We start from the raw sequence: 18,678 nt of genomic DNA, 5'->3' as shown, positions 1-18,678 counted from the left end.
CAACACTCTCCGAAAGGTATCCACATGCGTTGTGGAACTTGTTAGCGATGTTAATTTCAATATGAATATAATATATTATTCTTATGAATCAGGCAGCACTTAATAATCAAGGGACATCCACTGCATCGCAAAATAGGGAAAATGACTAAACCGGTATGAAATCGCATTTTTAAATGCTGAAGCGGTATGACCCCCCAATCACGCATACGGTCGGGTCACTGGGTGGTCGACACCCGAACTAAACACCTAGTTGTGAGCTTGTCTATTGTGGACTACTTGCTTGTTTTCATCATATCCTTACCTAATAGCAAGTACATATTCTCCGATGCTTCAGTTTTTCTTAGTATATGGTCATCCAATCTGCCAACCCGTTAAGAACGATCACATGACAGCGACGCCATATATCCTGAAGTGCCTAAGACGTTTAAAACCCTAGCAAACTTCTTAAAGCTGTGTCCAGCGTTCCTCCGCCCGACAGAACATCAATTTGGTGGCGGCATGCCAGGTTATATTGATTGTTGTGTTGCACTAGATAAGCACGAAAAGTAGTTCGTACTTATACCACAAGTACAGCAACCATGGCAGGAATGTTATGACACTTGTCTGGGAGTCTGCAAGAAGCGAGGGCGTCCGTGGCGTGGTAGTTCGCACCTAAATATTTAAAATTAACGCATACCGATTCAGTCACGAAATATACCGATTTGGCGTTTAAAATTGGTTTCATACCGATTTGGTCATTTTCCCTCACAAAATAAGCCTCTACGATACTGTGTTCTGGTTTATAATTGCACGGTATTATTTTTCAGCCCCTGTCTTCTCATTAATAGAATACCTAGCACACCACACAGCCGCTTTCATTCATGTCACGTACACTGGAGAAGGAAGCTGAAGGGTTGGAGTTCGCGCCGCCGGTCTGATCTTTCAATCCAACGACACAGTAGTACTGTGACAGTACTATTCGAAGTACTATATAAATATACTGATCAATTTGCATACGTGGATCAGAAGTTACTAAGTACTAATGTATAGTAGGCCCTCAAGCACAGTTCCCAGGGGGTATAGGGGAACTTCCCCCTATAGGTACATGTACTGTCAGCAACTAAGGAAAGTGCCAGTACAGGCAAGCTCTGGCCCGAGTGAGGGTTAGTAATTTGTGATTTGAGTGGTACAGTTTCCCCCTCGGTCGCGGGGTGCATCAATCAAGGTGACGTGATTCACGTCACGTGAACCGCCCCTCGAAGATACGGCAACTTGGTGCTTTATCCTGCAGCAATCACCGAATAGTACTCGCCGCACGACTCGCGTTAGCGTGCATGTATTTCGCGTTCCAGGATAAGTCCGCGTAGAGCTGCCCTCGACTCCGCCCGGGATCTCTTGCCTGGTTCTGAGGGGAGGCAAGTTCCTGCACGTATCGCCTCTGCGTTAGCTCGTCGAGGGCGGTGTGGCACCTGCAGTCTCCTCTGCAGAGCAACTGATCCATTGCCTGTTCTGCGTACACACGACCGTCCGCGAGGGCATTCTCCAATCTTGCCGGCCACCCACGCACTTTGTCTCCTTCTTGCCCGCCAGAATCATGCTCCGCCTGCAGCTAGCGTTAGTCTGTGTGCTCATGCTGTGGCGCGCTGCAGCGGCGACGACCTATTTTAATCGACATACTACTCGGGGACGTCCTGCGCAGGGACCCCGTACCTTGTCATCGCCTATGAAGACGCCGACTGCACCGCTGCAGCCTGCGCAACGAATTCGACCGTGGGGATGGTGTCCGTCGACTGCTCATCCGACTATTTGACCGCTCTACGGGACAAGTTCGGCAGCTTTCCGTACCTCATCCAAGTGAACTCTGTTGAGGATGACTGCTCTACTTTTGCCAAGGCGTGGGGCTTCCCCGCGTCGGGCAACTGCGAGGGCTCCTTCAACACGAACGACTCGATCGGCGTCCACCTTGTTGTTTCGTTTCGTTTCGCATTGAGGTACATTGATGTCACTTAACTTCTTTGGCTAACGACAGCTACGACCTTGTCGGCGGTTGTCTCTATCCTACCACCCTATGAAACTGCTCTAGCCGTAAACCAGAGCCACCTGCACACACTAATGCGTGAAGGTCGCGAACCCCGAGGAGTTCTCATCGCTGTTTTGCTTTATCCAGGGACTAACTTCGCCGGAAGCGTAGTTGTACACGTCGTCCCAAGTCGAGTCGGAGCCACATACTCGGTTGGGTTTTCCTTGAAAGCTGCGGCGTGAGTCCATCGTCATGTTTGCGAGGGCATCTGCCATGCTGTTGTGCGCACGGGGGTGGTGCTGCCAGGAGATGACCGCCAATTTGTCGGCCAACCTGCGACTTTGCCAATACAGCGGTCGTAAATGCTTGGCGCGTGGCGGTGTCCGCGTCTTCTGCTGATGAATGATGAGGTTACTGTCTCCTACCACATGAAGTGGGGTCCAGCCAAAACGAAGGCACGCCTTGAGCCCCGTCAGTAGCCCCATGTTCTCCACCACGTTATTGGTCGTGCTGGCGGCCGCGTAGGACATGCTAATGGCCCAACAGATTTCATGGCCACCCCGTCCGTTTCCCAATAAGTAATGGCCCAACAGATTTCATGGCCACCCCGCCAGGGCCTGGATTACCACGCGAGCCGCCATCGAAAAACAAAAGATAGCGGCTCCGTCCTAGAGGGGCCGCTTCGATCGTCGGCTCCCACGGTGATTTGAGCACACGACGCATCGTCCGTGCCGCCATCTCGAGAACGTCACGATGAATACCCCGGCCGAGATGTAGATGAACGGGTCATACCCGTGACGCAGTCTTGACGCCAACAGGGCCCGATGATAGTCCTCAGTCACGTTGTTGAGTGGATCAAAGTACGCCACACGCCACCGCCATACTGCATGAAAATAGAGCGCTACACCGACTCGCCAGCAACTTTCCACGACATTGGTTACCGCCACCGTTAAACGTTCAGCCACACCCAATTCCAGGTGAGGAAAGAGCTACTCGACCGCCTTCCACACGCCCGCCGGCACTTGAGAGAGAACCAAGCTAAAGAATGATTCTTCGAGGGGAGCCCGCGGTAGACCCAATGCCAACCACCGATGCACGAAGACTTTTCGGAGCGACGCTGCCGCTGGACAAGCCCAGAAAACATTATATGGATCCACGCGAGCAATCCGTACACAGGCTGCATGAGGACAGCCGAGTTGGTGGTGGCTACAGTCATAAAGAGAGAAAGCATGGTTCTTGAGTCGGTACAAGATCTGCTCCCCCCAGGGTCCGAGTCCAACAATGCGCCGGAGTCGTGACCATTCAAGCCGAGATAGTCCCTTCGCCGCCGTAGCACTTGCTTGCTCCCATCTACCCCGCCTGCGAACGACACTAACCTGAGCTTTTCGCCGTGACGCTGCAGCAATAAACTCACGATAATGACTCTGGGCTGTGTCCACCTCCGATTGCCCACCCAGAGACAGACCATCCGACTAACTCGCGGGTGAGGATGCACATCATGGACACGCACATCAGGCTGGAGGGAATCCAGTACAAACTTGGTCAATCGGGCCCGACTGGTTATCGCCGTCGCACCTGCCTCCGGCTGAGTCAACAGCCGGGCTGATGGAGGCAGCGCGGGGGACACCTCAACAATAGCCGGATGGTCCGAAGGCGTGGCGACGATGCGAAGCTCAGAGCTGCGGGGCCCGGGGTAGAGTAGCCGCGGAAAATTCGTGATTAGGATCAAAACAAGGATCTCGAGTTGGGATTTCGCAGCAGTAGTCCGTAGTTTCCGCGGGAGTAAAAGAGTGAAAGTAATCTCTCCTGCACCGTGGCACCGCCAATGTACAAAGTCCTTGAATCGTCTACCAGACCTGGTGAGTTTGCGAAAATCCTTCCGATGGGCGAGGCCTCCGGTGCGATCATCGTAAAGGGTAAGGTCATCCAAGCTGGCGTATGGTAGCCACTCCAAGCACTGCTGTCCGAGCTGTGCAGCATCATTGTGTAGAAACCTTCTGCAGGTAGCCGCACGCAGCGCCAGCCCTGCGACCTCAAGCTTTGGGCCGGCCCAGGTAAGGTCCACCAAATTAAAATGACACGCTAACTGGTAGAGAGATGACACCATGTTTGCCCGTCCCTCTGCGTCCGGAGTCCTCCCGACCGCAGTGATGAGCATCTTGCCCGTGGCCCACATGGCTGTACAGCGTCGAAAACCGGAAGCCGGTGCCGTACCCGCGTTAGGAGTCACGTAGACGGCAGGTGCGATGGCGCCTGGAGCAACCCATCGTGCAAGCAATATATCGCCCACAATATGAGCCGTGTGTGACCCAGATATCGCCCATTTTGAAACAGTGATCGCTGCCATGGTCATCAGCTCAACCCGTAGATCCGGCACAGCCAGCCCCCCGAGAGTTCGAGGTAATCCCGCGAGATCAGCATCGAGCCAAGCCCTTGTCCCTTGACGTTCACTCGTGCTCGTGGTCGGCCAGGCGTGTTGTCCGATGTACGTGAGTTTAGGAACGATAATAGACGACGCTATCAAGCTTCGCTGGTCAACCGTTGTGGTTTTTTGACTCGCCATGACGAGGCGTGTTGCGAGTTGTCTTTCCGCTACCGCCCACGTTTTTTCGGGATCACGAACGCTGCCAACGTAAATACCAAGATAGCGACCCTGCTGCTCCATGTCTTCGAACTTTAAACTTGATGGGAGCTGTGTGTCCGATGTCGACCCGGTCTTGCTTAACGCGACCACCATAGTCTTGTCATGGTTGAGACATAACCCTGAGACGGCCCCAAACGTATTGGTGACCTGCAGCAGTGACTCGACTCGATCCGCAGAGGCCAAGTATACCGCCGAGTCGTCTGCGTAGCCAGCCACCCTGACCTCCACTTCCCCGCCTTTGAGCGCAAAATTACGCCTTTGAGCTCCGGGTGTCGATCAAGCTCCTGGTACAGAGCGTCTAACGCCAAAAATGAAGAGGAGAGGCGCGAGCGGGTAGCCTTGCCTGATACCGCTGGACACCTCAACTTGACGAGACCGAAACCCGTTGGCGAGGAAACTAGCCTTGGTGCCGTCGTGGAGTAGTCTCACCGTCTCAATAAACTGCTCCGGGTACCCGTGTTGACGAAAGGCCTTGATCAAAAACATCCGTGAAAGCGAGTCATACGCCTTGATGAAGTCGAGAAATAGGACGATTGCCCCATCCTGTGCAGGATCATCGGAGATTGCTTGCTGCGCTGCTTCGAAGATGTGCAACGTCTCATGGATGGTCCTGCCAGGGACGAAACCATTTTGGTTGTCATGGATACGTTCGTCCAGCATGGCCCTCACCCTTGTCGCCAGGATACGCGAGAACACCTTGTAATCTGTGTTCAGAAGTGCGATCGGTCTGTAGTTCAGGACATTGTGCAGATCACCAGATTTTTTGAGGCAAAAAATGTTGGCCTCCAGGAAGGAACGAGGAAAACCCCCAGCTGGTTGAGCAGCACTTCAAAGATCGGCACTAGCTGAGTTGCGTAGGTACGGTACCAACTGTTGCCCAGTCGGTCGGGGCCCGCAGCTTTCCCGTCCTTGCACTCTGCAATGGGCTTCTCAATGTCCGCCGCGGTGATCGGCGCCACAGTTGCGTCTTGTTCTTTGCTGGGAGTCATTACTTTCTCGATCCACCCCGCCACCGTGTCCTGTAACTGTGGGTCTGCCGCAGACTGTTGCAGGATTGGCTGCCAGGCGTCCGCTAAAGTGTCCGCCTTGTCGTGTATGCCGCGGACGGGACCGTTAACAGCTGGATCAAGACGGTGGATCGTGTTGTCCGTAAATTTGCTGGACACACGCCGAAAGAACTCGCGTGTGGTCTTCCCCTCCCAGTATGTACTCGCCGAGTAATGACGGTGCTGGTGTAGCGAGGAGCGCGCCCTTTGGCACTCAGCAATCGCTCTTCTCAGTCGAAGTGCGGGCGATGATCCATGCATATCCTCCAGCGTAAGCACATCAAGCCCGTCCGTAATGGTGTCTACGGTAGCCTCTTGACCTCGCATTGTCTCCTGTAACTGAACTTGTTGCTGGCGAAGTCTGCGCAGTTTTTGGCTGAACGTATTACGGCATTTACGCCGCTGCGTCCTAGTAATGGCGAGCGTATCTCTGACAACACGAAGTTTCAATTCATCCCACCACTGTGCCGTATCGTGCACAGTTACTCCGTCCTCCCCAATACACCCCAAAAACACCTGCAGCAGGTGCCGCGTATGCTCCTGAACAGCGGCTTCTGCAAAAGTTGGAGCAGGGTGCACTGCTGGTGGTTTACGTACCCGGATCGGGTCATTCGGCCGCTGGAGATGCAGCTTAAGGCGTCCACCTTGTTGGCACGTTGGAAGATAACGGGTCCGCCACGATGGAGTATTACTCTGGGTCTCCTTGTCTGGCAAACCAGTGGGTGCTGACCGAGAGCGTCGACAAGGAGACGCTCGAGAGCCCCTCGTGTGATGCCGGCGGGTACACTTGGTACAGCAGCGACGGCGAGATCTCGACGGGGAGCAGCAGTCTCAGCACAGGAGCCATCATCGGAATCGCCATTGGCTGCCTCGTTGTGGTTGTTATTGCTGGCTTCGTCATCTTCCGCAGACAACAGGACAAGAAGCTTCAGAGTCAGAGGAGCCTCCCTTTAACCACAGCCATCCTCCAGTCCGACGAGACTGCGACTCCGGAATCCGACCGCGGCGGACCCTGGAACGACGAGGTCATAATTGCAAGGCGAGTTCCTCGAGATAAAGTCAAGGTCAAGACGCTTATCAATCGAGGGGCTTTTGGTGAGGTCTACGCGGGTGTTTACAACCGGAAACAAGTCACAGTCAAGATGTTGGTCCACACGACTCGAGGCAGTCTCCAACAATTAAACGACTTCCTCGCTGAAGCCAAGCTGACTGCTACGATGGACCACCCGCATATTATATCGTTCATTGGCGTTGCGTGGGATTCTCTGTCGGACTTGTGCGTACTGTTGGAGTTCATGGACGGCGGAGATTACTGGATAAGTACCTGGCTGCAAAGCACCCGGTTGGCATCGACCAACAGAAGGCCACGATAGCTCTCCACGTATGCCACGCGCTTACTTACCTCCACTCGCTGTCGCCGCCAGTGATCCACCGGGACCTCAAGTCGAGGAATATTCTTCTGAATCGAGCTATGAAGGCAAAGCTGACGGACTTTGGGGCCTCACGGGAGCGAATTGACCGAACCATGACGGCGGGAGTGGGCACGTCGCTCTGGATGGCGCCTGAAGTGATGTTGGGGGAAAAGTACGATGACAAGGCGGACATGTTCTCGTTTGGAGTGGTCTTGTCCGAATTGGACTTGCACTCGCTACCCTACGCAACCAGGGGCGGCTATCAGTCGATAGACGCAACGCTCCTGCAGAGAATCTCAACGGGAGAAGCGGGTGTTGAGTTCTCAGAGTCGACTCCGCAATTGATTCAGGAGCTTGGACGCTCGTGTGTGTCGCTCGACCCAAGACAGCGACCAAGTGCGGCTGAAGCTTTGTACAAGTTGCACATCTTTCTGGTGGAGACGCTGCCTTGACCAGCACCTAGAGATATACTGAAGCACTACAACTAATAAATGAATGCAGGTGCTGAATGTGTACTGATTGGAAGTTTTTTGGCATTTGCAGCTCTCTCGATCTCACGAAAAGCTTTTACCTCGCAATTGGTAGCTTTGGTCTCAAGCCAACTCCACTTTTCTTTTGCTCATGCATGCGGCCGTCAATTACAAGCTGTACAAACATACTACTACTAGTATTTGGTTCACGGAGAGCAGATACATAGCATGCTAGTGCCAAATACATGTAACGTATAATACCGAATAGTATGCCCTAAGGTATTAGAGTCCCCTGCGAATAGAGTGCCCTATGGTGAGGGTATACTATAACAATAGAGTGCCGTCAAATAGAGCGCCATTTATTATCCTCCGTGAACACGTTTGGGGCAAAAGGCAACGTCCTTAGATCACCGAAGGCATGCCTCGCAGCGGGTTCGCAGTGAATCCGTGCGAGGCAGCCCCGGGAGTGGTGTGGTGGGTCTTAAAGTCGGCCAACTAGTTGGCCTGCACGCAAGCTAGCTGAGGAACGCCGCCCCCTAAAACTAAAACTAAGCTGCCTACTGCTGGCCAGGCAGGCCTAGTGCAAAGCCGTGGACTGTCGTGGTGTCGAGTTCGGGCTTGAAAACGTGGCTCACTTCATCTCTCGAAAAATGGGTTTTCCACCGCTGCGCTTGTACAAAACACCTAGTGCCGTTCCGAATAGACTGCCGTCGAACTGACAGACTATACATGCACGTTAATATTATACATGTTGAATGCGTTTGGAAACTACTTACCGCGCTGTACTGCGATTCCATTCTGGCATGGATCGCGCTGCAAGACGACATCGTGCCATTTTTTTTGGAACACAGACAATCGTACGACTCGACATCAAATGCAATCTTTTGAGTGGATTGCCAGCGCGAAACTGGTTAATACTTACAGACTAGAGCGTGAGAACGAGACGGGTAACAGCTAATACCCGTTTTTACCGATCAGATCAGGTATTAGAGTCAATGTACAATACATAACGTGGTGTCTGCCACATATGATTCCCTTTTAAATCCAGATATATCAGGCGTCTCGTTCTCACGCTCTAGTCTGTAATCGGAAGTGTAGAGTATGTAGTTGGAGAGCTTGCATCCCGAGTGCATGTCCGAATTCGATGGGTTTGCGTTTCGGCCACCATCATTCGACAGCCATGACCACGTCGTGGTGGGGCGCTGTCAGCTTTTACGGGTTAGTGTGAGGATGTGGTCGTGAATAATGAATTGTATCCTGAAGTAGAAGATTGCATGTGAAAGCGAGACAATATGACCCCCCCCCCCCAAAATTACTTCTCAGCTTTTTCGATACGCGCGCGACACATCAGCTAGTGCAAGGTGTGTGTTGAATTCACCCTCGTATACATGTACCGAGTAGGAGCTCGTCGAGACCACTACCGTGCTTTGAACTTGTTGACGAGGTTTGGGTCAAAGAATACATGTAGGTGCTCTGCTAGAAGTACATGAAACATGCAACCACAACGTACCGTTTGCACGCTTTGACAATAATATAGACAGCATATTATGCTGTCTACACAGCTGTAGCAATATCGAATAGAGTACCCTAACAAATAGTATGCCATCAAATACAGTGCCCTACTCGGCTCCAGAGGGCACTACAAGAATAGTATGCCGCATACTAATTGATATTATACGTTAGTGGTGCAGACTTGGATGCAAGCCCTGGATGCAAGTAGGAGCATTAGCCAATGACAGGATGCGAACTTTGACTACGTTTCCAAGCTCGCTGGATCCAATCAGACAAAGGGTTAGGCGACCTTTCGCCTAACCAATCAAGTGACCCTCGCCTCATTCAAAAAGATGCCAACTCGTACTCGCTGGAGGCCCGTGCTTTAGCGCAGTTCGCACTGCAGCACTAGATGGTCGCTGCCCCGCCACTTGCTGTAATCTGCCTCCGTGGATAGCCAATCCAGGACGACCTGCAGAGATGACTTGCCGTCGGTGACCGCATCGTGGTCTTAGAAGACCGGCTTCTTCTTGGTCTTCGCGCTTAGTTCGCTTGCCGCGACGAGATCTTCGTGCTGTTATTTTGTGTGTCGCACACTCCTTGGACTCCAAGTTATCTCCTGGAAAGAAAAAGCTGGGGCAAGATCTCTTGTAATGCAGGGGAATTTTGTCCAATAAGATGATGAAATTCTTCTTGGAAAGCGGCTTGCATCCAACCCTGACAACCACTGTTATTAATAATCGCATCCTACAAACGGCACTTCCAGCAATCTGAAAATACAGATTCCCTTATTTAGGATCTGTTACACTACAGATTCATTCGGGTGATCTCATTGGCTAACGTTTGAAACATTCTGATTCTAGCCACCAGTACGACAAGCCAACCAGCGGCAATCAAACGGCGGCGACGATGGATTGCCGACGTTCCTCGTGGCGCTCGCCACCGCAAGTCACACGACCACGTATTATAATACTACACAGTGCACACATCTCGGTGAAGCCCAACAGTCCAAGATAGCACTGGAGCCATAGAGTATCGGATCATTGCTTCGACATTCGCGTCGAAGGCATCGTATGAAGCCACTTCGACTCAAATATGAGTTCGTGGTGGGCCTCAATCAGACCCCAACAACCCCGACACCTCGACACCTCGACGTCTTCACTTCCGCATTGCCACCGCTCTACTCAGATGCTCATGCGTCTATCGCTGCTGCTACTTGCCAACTTTTGGTCGCCTATAGCTGCGACCACGTACGCTATCGACAAGTTCTACCCGTCCACCGACGTCTGCGATGGCATCCCCAATGCAGTCAAGGTCGTCGAGAGCGCCGACTGCCCCAGTCCCACCTGCTCTATCGACCCCAACAACGACACGGTGACCACCGAGTGCCAGTCGGACTTCCTCCAGGCCATGAAGGACAGCTTTGGCTCGTCCCAGTACATTATCCAGGTGATCTACAAGGACGTAGACTGCTCTACCTTCCGCTACGCTGTCGGGTATCGCGTGACGGGCTCCTGTGAGCGCGGGTACAACGCGACGTATTACGTATCCCGACGTCGGACGGTTTAACGAGCTCGGAGTCGTCAAGCTCAATCAATATCGGAGGAGTCGTCGCACCTGAGAACGTCCTGGAGGATGCTACGTGCATCCCCCTCGACTACAATTCGGACATGTACGTGAACACGGGCTACTGCCGATGGTACAGCAGTAACACCTACGACGACGGGGGACTAAGCACTGAAGTTATCATTGGAATAGTCTCTGGCTATGTAGTATTCGTGTTGGTTGTAGCTAGCGGTGTCTTCTTCTACGTCCGACGCCGGTCGAACGGCAAGCGTGCGGGTCAATGGACGGTGACGATGGCGTCAGGTGACCTGACTTCACTTGAGACTGCTATGAACGGACAAGCTGGACTCTGGAACGACGACGTCATCACGGCCAAGAGGGTCCCGCGAGACAAGGTCAAGCTCAAGAAGCTCATCAGTCGAGGAGCTTACGGGGAGGTCTACAACGGCGTCTTCAATGGGCAACAAGTGGCGGTCAAGATGCTGCTGCCTTCCACGCGTGGGAATCTGCTGCACGTGACGGATTTCTTGACTGAAGCCAAGATGACGGCGTCCCTGGATCATCCGCACATCGTCACGTTCGTCGGAGTTGCCTGGGACTCGCTGTCGGATCTCTGTGTAATGCTGGAGTTCATGGACGGAGGGGACCTCAGGACGCTGCTGAGCAAGTACGAGGCAATCAAGTACCCAGTCGGAGTGGACAGAGAGAAGGCCATTATCGCTCTGCACGTCTGCCACGCTCTCACTTATCTCCACTCCCTGATGCCCCCAGTCATTCATCGAGATCTGAAGTCGCCCAATATTTTGTTGAATCAGTCGAGGGAGGCGACATTGACAGACTTTGGCGTCTCGAGAGAGCGGCTGGACCAGACCATGACGGCGGGGGTGGGGACGTCGCTGTGGATGGCATCCGAGGTGATGCTAGGCGAGAAATACGACGTGAAAGCCGATATCTTCTCCTTCGGAGTGGTGTTGTCGGAGTTGGATGTGCACACACTTCCGTATGCTCATGCGAAGCAGCGCAGTCTTGACACCAACGGTCGGAAGTTGGCGGACGCTACGCTGCTACAGAAGATCACTGCGGGCGAGGTTCGAGTGGAGTTTTCCGAGGCGAGTCCGCGCTCGCTGGTCGAGTTGATGTGCGCGTGTGTGGCGGTGGAGCCCGGAGACCGCCCTACCGCTGCTGAGGCACTGTACATGATCCAGGTTATTTTATCGCAGGAACTTGCGGTGTGACGCGGCTCGGGGCGTGAAGCAGAGTATGCAAAGTTTCCATACATGTTTGTATTGCAAACGTTTGTTGAATAAACAGGTATGTGCTGTGCACTGTCGTACATTATTTTGCCGTATCCACCTTCTGATCTCATAGATATGATATGCCGTATCCTAAGCCCAAGCTCTATCTCTGTCAAGTAGGGTCGCTCGTCCACCTGTCCGGTGTGTTGAAGCGCTCTATGTCTGGGATCGTGTGCTAGTATCTCAGGCGGGCACATGCCCAGAAAACTCTTGAATTATTTTGACCGAAGATCATCGACCACCGAGCACCGCAGGATTGGCGTCACTTTCGCTTTCGCTTCTTCTCCGCCATATTCGACCACGAAGGACGACTCCTCTAAGTCGCCTGGCGTTGCTGGTGCTGGCGGTCGTCCAGGTGTTTTGGGCTGCTGTTCAGGCGACGACGTACTCGATCATGGCCAGCTACGCCGGGACCGACTGCAGCGGCACTCCGTACTCTGTGAGCGCCAACGAAGAGGACACGGACGAGGATTGTACGGAACTGTCATGCTACGACTATGGAGTCGAGTCGGGCTCGGGCTCTGTGAGCGCTGACATGGTGACTTTTACCTGCACGTCGGACTACCTGTCGGCAATGCGGGATGTGTTGGCGAGTCTCCGTACATTATCCAAGTGCAGTACCTGGAAGAAGGCTGCGAGACCTTCGACTCCGCAGACGGCTATCCGGCATGGGGGAACTGTGCGGGCTCGTACTACAAGAACCAGAGCAACTACGTCATCGGCAAGTTGAACACGACCGACGGGTCGGCTTCGCTCCAAATATTCAACGAGACCAAGTGTCTTTTGACCTCGTTGTTCGACACCTTTACCGCCACCAAGGAGACGCTTGATAGCCACTCGTGTGGCGCGAATGACTTGAAATGGTATAGCAGCTTCGACGACCAGACCAGCTCCAACGGGTCCACTTCGGACGATGCTGGTAGCAGTGGAATCAGTACCGGGGCTATCGTTGGGATCATTTGCGGCTGTGTGGTGGTTCTGCTGGTACTTGTCGGCATCTTTATCTGCCCCACAGACGACGATCGAAGGGGAAGCGCGGGGGACAGTTGACGACCACGCTGTTGTCAGGAGATGGCACTACACTGGAAGCAGCTCTAAGCGGTCAAAAGGGGCTTTGGAATGACGACGTGATCACGGCCAAGCGAGTTCCTCGAGACAAGGTCAAGATCAAGAAGTTGATCAGTCGCGGAGCTTATGGTGAGGTTTACACGGGAGTCTTCAACGGGCAACAGGTTGCGGTGAAGATGCTGATTCCCGCCACGCGTTCCAGTATCCAGCACGTCAACGATTTCCTAGCGGAGGCCAGATGACAGCGACCATGGAGCACCCACACATCGTGAGCTTCGTTGCCGTCGCGTGGGACTCACTATCGGATCTTTGTGTTGTGCTTGAGTTCATGGATGGCGGAGACCTACGCGCTGTGCTGGACAAGTATCTTGCCTCGAAACAACAGGTTGGATTCGACAAGGAGAAGGCCACTATTGCCCTGCATGTGTGCCACGCGCTCACTTACCTGCACTCTCTTGCCCCGCCTGTGATTCACCGCGACCTCAAATCGCGCAACATTCTGTTGAATGAGGCCATGGAAGCTAAGGTGACCGACTTCGGTATCTCTAAAGAGCGTCTGGACCAAACTATGACTGCTGGAGTGGGGACGTCTCTTCGGATGGCGCCTGAGGTCATGGTGGGGGAGAAGTACGATGATAAGGCGGACATGTTCTCGTTCGGGGTGGTGCTGTCAGAGCTGGATGTGCACACGCTTCCTTACGCGCAGGCAAAGCAACGAAAGTTGGACACGACTGGGCGTCAGCTGACGGATGCAGAGTTGCTGCAAAAGATCACGACGGGTGTCGCGCGAGTGGAGTTTTCAGAGTTGAGTCCGTCTTCGATCGTGGAGCTGGGGCTTGCTTGTGTGGCGGTGGAGGCTAGTACACGCCCGAGTGCAGCTGAAGCGTTGTACAGGCTTCAAGTAACCATAGCGCAGGAACTGGTGTGAGTACATGTGTAGTGGCAATTCAATTTATCCCATATACTTCAGAAATAATAGCAAAGTATCGTGCATTGATCGTTATAAATTTTGAGCGTACAACATGTGCATGCGACTATGTTCGCGGCTGCGAGTGGCGCCTAAGCACCCCCACCGTTGTAAATCTTGGTAAACGCGCTGAGGATGGCATCCTTTGGACCGCGCTTCGTCGTCAAGGCCGTACTTTGTGGGGCGCCTAGCAGTCTTCGGATACTGGCTGGGCTTTCTTTCCTGTCGATCCACCGCTTGAACTGATACTTCTGCATGGTCTCGGCCAGGCTTTTCAGGTCCGGAATCTGCTTTAGCGATTCGAAAGTGATGGCCAGCTTGTCTTCAGGGACTTTGCTGCGTAACAGCGCGTAAATCTCATAGTCGGTGAAGCGACCGACCCCCCATTTCTCTCTGAACGCCTCGGTAAATCTGAACCACTGGATCGTGCGCTTGCTGTTGTCGATTTTCGACCAGGTGTTGTACAGGTTGAGATACTTGAACAGGTACTCCGGGTCCTTGCCGTAGTGGAGCCAGATTTTCTGAGAAAGTTTCATGTCAAACTTGCGCAGCCTCGACGTAATTCCGCAAGTCTCGACACCCACGCTCCATTGCCTCCCCGCCCTTCATCTTCGGCAGGGAAAGCATTGCCGACGTTTCCCACGTCCGCAGATTCTTGCGCTCGTAACAGCCTCGTCGGGATGCGCACACTATCGGCCGAGTCGAGAGTGGTCTGCAAACCAGTAGCGACATCGACGGCAGCGAAGTAGAGAGCGACAAACAACAGTACAATGTTTTGCCTACTCATTGTTGCTTTTTCTTGGGTTTCCTTCTAACTTCAGCGCGCTCTTGTTTGTCGACAGAAAATTGAGAAGTGGAGAGATGCCGGAGTATGTTTTATTCAAGGCTGGCTGGCTTCACGCATCTGTGAGCGAAGTTCAATGCCAACGTTATCGCTGGAATCCCATCCTACATGGAATCATCCCCCACGTTTTTGATACAAAGTCCGGACTGTAGGGACACGAATGCAGTTGATTCAGGTTTGTATTTAGAAAACCTGAATCAATTGTAGGAGTATATACAGTGTACGAACTGGTACCTGGGACCTTCCCTGAGTTGACGCGATTGAAACGTACACATTGTACGGCAGTTTACATTACATTACCATTGCGTGACAGCCCTACAGCTATGCAAAGAATATTCATCACTCTAGGAGCCAATTAAAAGTCTGGCGGATGATATGCCAGACTGGATTTAGCCTTAAAAAATGAGAGGAGCCCAAGTAACAGTTACTCGAGTTCAGGTAATAGCAGCAACAACCACATGTAAACAATTATGAGGTCAGCTCTCCAGGTGCGTGTGGACTATAAAGTCTGCCAAGCTTGCCCGATTCTAAGGTAATTTAAGGGACCTAGCTTGGGAATGCACCAACCTACAAACTGAGGTTCCGTTGGTGCTGGGAGCTCACAGCCTGGTCCGAGAGAGTGGTGGTCATTTTATTCACGTCCTATCCCAGATGGTATGCCTAAGTATAGGCGTTTCTGCTGCCCATCACCCTCTCATTACCTTTTTGACAAAGTTTTTTTTCAAGACTGTATGTATGCGTATCCACTTCTAACTGCAAGTGAGATGCAGCCCGAGTCCCTGCACGCTGGCGAGATGATAGAGTACTTCACCATGGCCCTCGTAAGTGGCGACCCGCGCGGTCATAGAGAAGCGAAAGTGCTCCGCGTGTCGGACGATGCTGACTTCCCTATCGACTTGGACACGGGCGAGAAGATCCCGCTCACGATGAAGATTCGACGGATCAAGACACGGGAAGGGCCGCGAATTGACAAGAACTGAGGTAAGGCCGACTAGCTCTACTGTTATTGTGTTGGAATGTGACGAGCGCCCGTGCTTTTTTGAAGGCTCAGGTTGCTAGACAGCTCGACCTTGGTCTTCGCTCAGCCGTCTCACTGATTAGCTCAGCCCCGCCGAGCGCTACAAGAGTTCCGCTCAGCTCCTCCCACTGAGCGAAAACTCCCACTCCACTTCGTTAGGATTAGCCGCTTGAACGCTTGGCTCAGCGCCGACTTGGGTCGGGCGAGGCGTGTATTCATCACTACGCCATCCCCGTGGCGGTTCTCTTGATCACGACTACGCGCGGGGGGGGGGGGGGGGGGGGCAGACTCGCGTCGGCCACACCAACTGCTGTCGCGCTTCTGGGATTCCGCTTCAGGTATACAAGCAGGGAACACAGTGTTTTCCCTTCCAGAACTTCACCATGCCGTCGCAACGAAGTCGGCGTCGGACCCATAGTCCAAGCACTCATGTCCTTCACGACGTCACCGAGAACTGGAATCACCGAGTCACACCCGGGATTGGCACTCGACACCACGTGGTCTCCATGTGACACACGCTACCACCGTGCAACCATACCACCACAAAGCCACTACGGGTCCATCAGGCAGGACCCACTCTTCGCAACCCACACTGGAACCAGGAAGCAACACTGGAGTCTTGAGCGACAGGTATAGACTTGACGTCCGGCCGCGAACCAGTTTGGCACCGCACCGATTGTGCTCTTGAACTTCGGTTTTGGACCGGGGTGTGAAGTCACTGGCAGTCGAGGGATGGGTTGGGACACAATTGTTTGGGCAACCTTATCGCAGTCTGTACGCATCGATTTGAGCCCAACATACCCTAGGTGTTCTTGAATATATGAACGTCAGTCTTCATGCACACTCTTGCCAACGTGGGTGGCGATTGCGCGTGAGGAACGGCCTCAGTAGCGTGAGTCGGTGTGTGTGAGGAACGGCCTCAGTGACGCGGTCGGAACGTACGAGGAACGGCCTCAGTGACGAAGGTTTCGACCGTATGAGGAACGGCCTCAGTGACGCGGACCGTAGCGTGTGAAGAGCGGCTTCAGTGACGCGGGTCGTACCGTGTGAAGAGCGGCTTCAGTGACGCGGGTCGTAGCTTATGAGGGACGGCCTCAGTGACGCGAGTCGTAGCGTGTGAGGAACGGCCTCAGTGATGCGGACCGTAGCGTGTGAAGAGCGGCTTCAATGACGCGAGTCGTAGCGTGTGAGGAACGGCCTCAGTGACGCAGGCGGGGCGCGTGAAGAACGGCTTCAGGGACGCAGGTTGAAACGTATGAGGAGCGGCCTCAGTGACGCAGATCTCGTCGTGTAGCGCAGTCTTCGCGATCCTTTTGACAGCGTAGCAGGATGTATCCTGGCTGGGGTAGCATTAGCCGTACATATCACGAGGACCGCAGCTCACGTCTTGAGCGGCCCAGCTTGGCCATGCACGACGTCGTCGCACGGGTGGTGTACGTGCCGCATGGAGAACGGCTCCAGAGGCAGCACGGCGAGGATCACGTGGAGCGGCCAGAGTGATAGCACGGCGCTGTATGAGGAACGGCCCCAGTGACAACGCAGCGCCCCTCCTGGCATCGGGCTCATCTTCTGAGGAGGCTCCAGTGGAGGCACTTCGAACGGGAGCAGGTCCACGCTGTCGTCTCGGGTCGCGTCGAACCTTGTGTAGACCGTCGCCTTGAACGTCGCGCCCTTGCCCGTCTTGAGCTTGCGCCCCACGGCTGGAACGTCGTGCCCATTATTAAAGAATTCTTTATACTGTTTTCCGGAATATTGGGTGATGAAATGAAGAACACTCAGGTGGCGAGCCTGCTGGAAGTTTTGAGCCGAGTGTATTGTTGTTGGTGCCGTACGAGGCAAGATGGAGAGTTGGTCTGTGCCCTACGAGGCAAATCGAAGACTGACTGGAATGTCTAGGCTAGGAGCTCCACGGCGGCGCTCCTTGTGCTGTGCATAGCGTAATACAACCCACGTTGAAGAAAGCTTCAAATCGAGCTGGCTTGAACCAATCACCATTTCCGACATCTTCTATCTCAACAACTACAGTGGTAACAGCAATAACTCTCCCTGCAGAATTACTAGTCGTATTATCCCCAAGTTAGTTGGTAACAGCAATAACTCACCCTGCAGAATTTCTAGTCGTATCATCCCCAAGTTCGTTCTGTCCGTTGTATAAGCCAGTTTATTCAACTTCGAATTCCTACAATAATAATCTACCTGTGGGTTAGAGCAAGGTTGGACGCGTGACGCTTGACTTACGCAAGAAAGTGGGGATTGGCTTGAGTAAATGTACCAGTCCAACAACAACCAAAGGCCAAAGCAACTCTTGAAATTACAGGCGTGACCCCACAGCGAGCACTCCAGCCATAATAAGTATTGCACGCATTAAGAGTGTGAACTGGGCTTTAGCACAACATGAACACGTTAAACTGAATTGGTGGATTGATAATATCCAAACAAAATCAAGTTAGATAAATACAAACGGAATATACTAGTTCAATTCACCGTGACGAGCGCCAGGATGATGAGCAGCCGCCACGAGGCCCGACTGCCAGCCGAAGAAGTCGCCGCTCACGACGGCGCCCACGCCCAGCGCCCACAGGTGCGGCGCCTTGGCGTAGCGCGCAGAGTCCGATGCGTCGGCCATCAGAACTGTTCGGGGGTTCTGTTGTGGAGGCGCTGTTCGAACTTCGGGCTCGTAGCCACGAGGAGAGACGATGCCTGATGGTCACAACTTGTGACCTTGTGACACAAGGTCATGGCGTTGCAGAGCTGTTTGTTCACAAAGTGCGTGGCATCCAGTTATTGGCACGAAGTGGCAACACAGCTGCAACTTAAGCCTTTTTGTGTGGACTATTTCGGTGGGGTTGTGAGCAGGC

General features: G+C 53.3%; 5 protein-coding genes across 5 annotated transcripts; 3 read left to right on the top strand and 2 right to left on the bottom strand.

Annotated features, from left to right (window-relative positions):
• Window positions 1–1,650: 1,650 nt before the first annotated feature.
• Window positions 1,651–11,863, top strand: PHYSODRAFT_470718 (hypothetical protein; the record flags this gene model as incomplete). The annotated part of the gene is made up of 3 exons (XM_009515977.1): window positions 1,651–1,957; window positions 6,326–6,517; window positions 10,806–11,863. Coding segments are annotated over 3 exons (1,557 nt in total), but the record flags the coding sequence as incomplete, so codon positions are not given.
• Window positions 11,864–12,317: 454 nt separating this feature from the next.
• On the top strand, window positions 12,318–12,973 carry PHYSODRAFT_293110 (hypothetical protein; the record flags this gene model as incomplete). Its single annotated transcript, XM_009515976.1, has 2 exons — window positions 12,318–12,446; window positions 12,542–12,973. 2 exons carry the CDS (start codon window positions 12,318–12,320, stop codon window positions 12,971–12,973), a joined length of 561 nt encoding a protein of 186 aa, XP_009514271.1.
• Window positions 12,974–14,490: 1,517 nt separating this feature from the next.
• PHYSODRAFT_284040 (hypothetical protein) lies at window positions 14,491–14,745 on the bottom strand (the record flags this gene model as incomplete). The annotated part of the gene is made up of 1 exon (XM_009515975.1): window positions 14,491–14,745. The coding sequence occupies one exon, from the start codon at window positions 14,743–14,745 to the stop codon at window positions 14,491–14,493; it is 255 nt and encodes an 84-aa protein (XP_009514270.1).
• Window positions 14,746–15,533: 788 nt separating this feature from the next.
• On the top strand, window positions 15,534–15,782 carry PHYSODRAFT_477168 (hypothetical protein; the record flags this gene model as incomplete). Its single annotated transcript, XM_009515974.1, has 1 exon — window positions 15,534–15,782. One exon carries the CDS (start codon window positions 15,534–15,536, stop codon window positions 15,780–15,782), a length of 249 nt encoding a protein of 82 aa, XP_009514269.1.
• A 1,418-nt stretch (window positions 15,783–17,200) lies between these two features.
• On the bottom strand, window positions 17,201–18,446 carry PHYSODRAFT_257518 (hypothetical protein; the record flags this gene model as incomplete). Its single annotated transcript, XM_009515973.1, has 4 exons — window positions 17,201–17,520; window positions 17,923–17,960; window positions 18,059–18,077; window positions 18,305–18,446. The coding sequence occupies 4 exons, from the start codon at window positions 18,444–18,446 to the stop codon at window positions 17,201–17,203; spliced, it is 519 nt and encodes a 172-aa protein (XP_009514268.1).
• Window positions 18,447–18,678: the final 232 nt, after the last annotated feature.

The sequence above is a fragment of the Phytophthora sojae genome (genome assembly GCF_000149755.1).
Source record: "Phytophthora sojae unplaced genomic scaffold PHYSOscaffold_1, whole genome shotgun sequence".
NCBI classification, from domain to species: Eukaryota; Oomycota; class Peronosporomycetes; order Peronosporales; family Peronosporaceae; genus Phytophthora; species Phytophthora sojae.
Note: the sequence above shows the minus strand (reverse complement) of the source record. Positions and strands in the feature narration are given on the sequence as shown.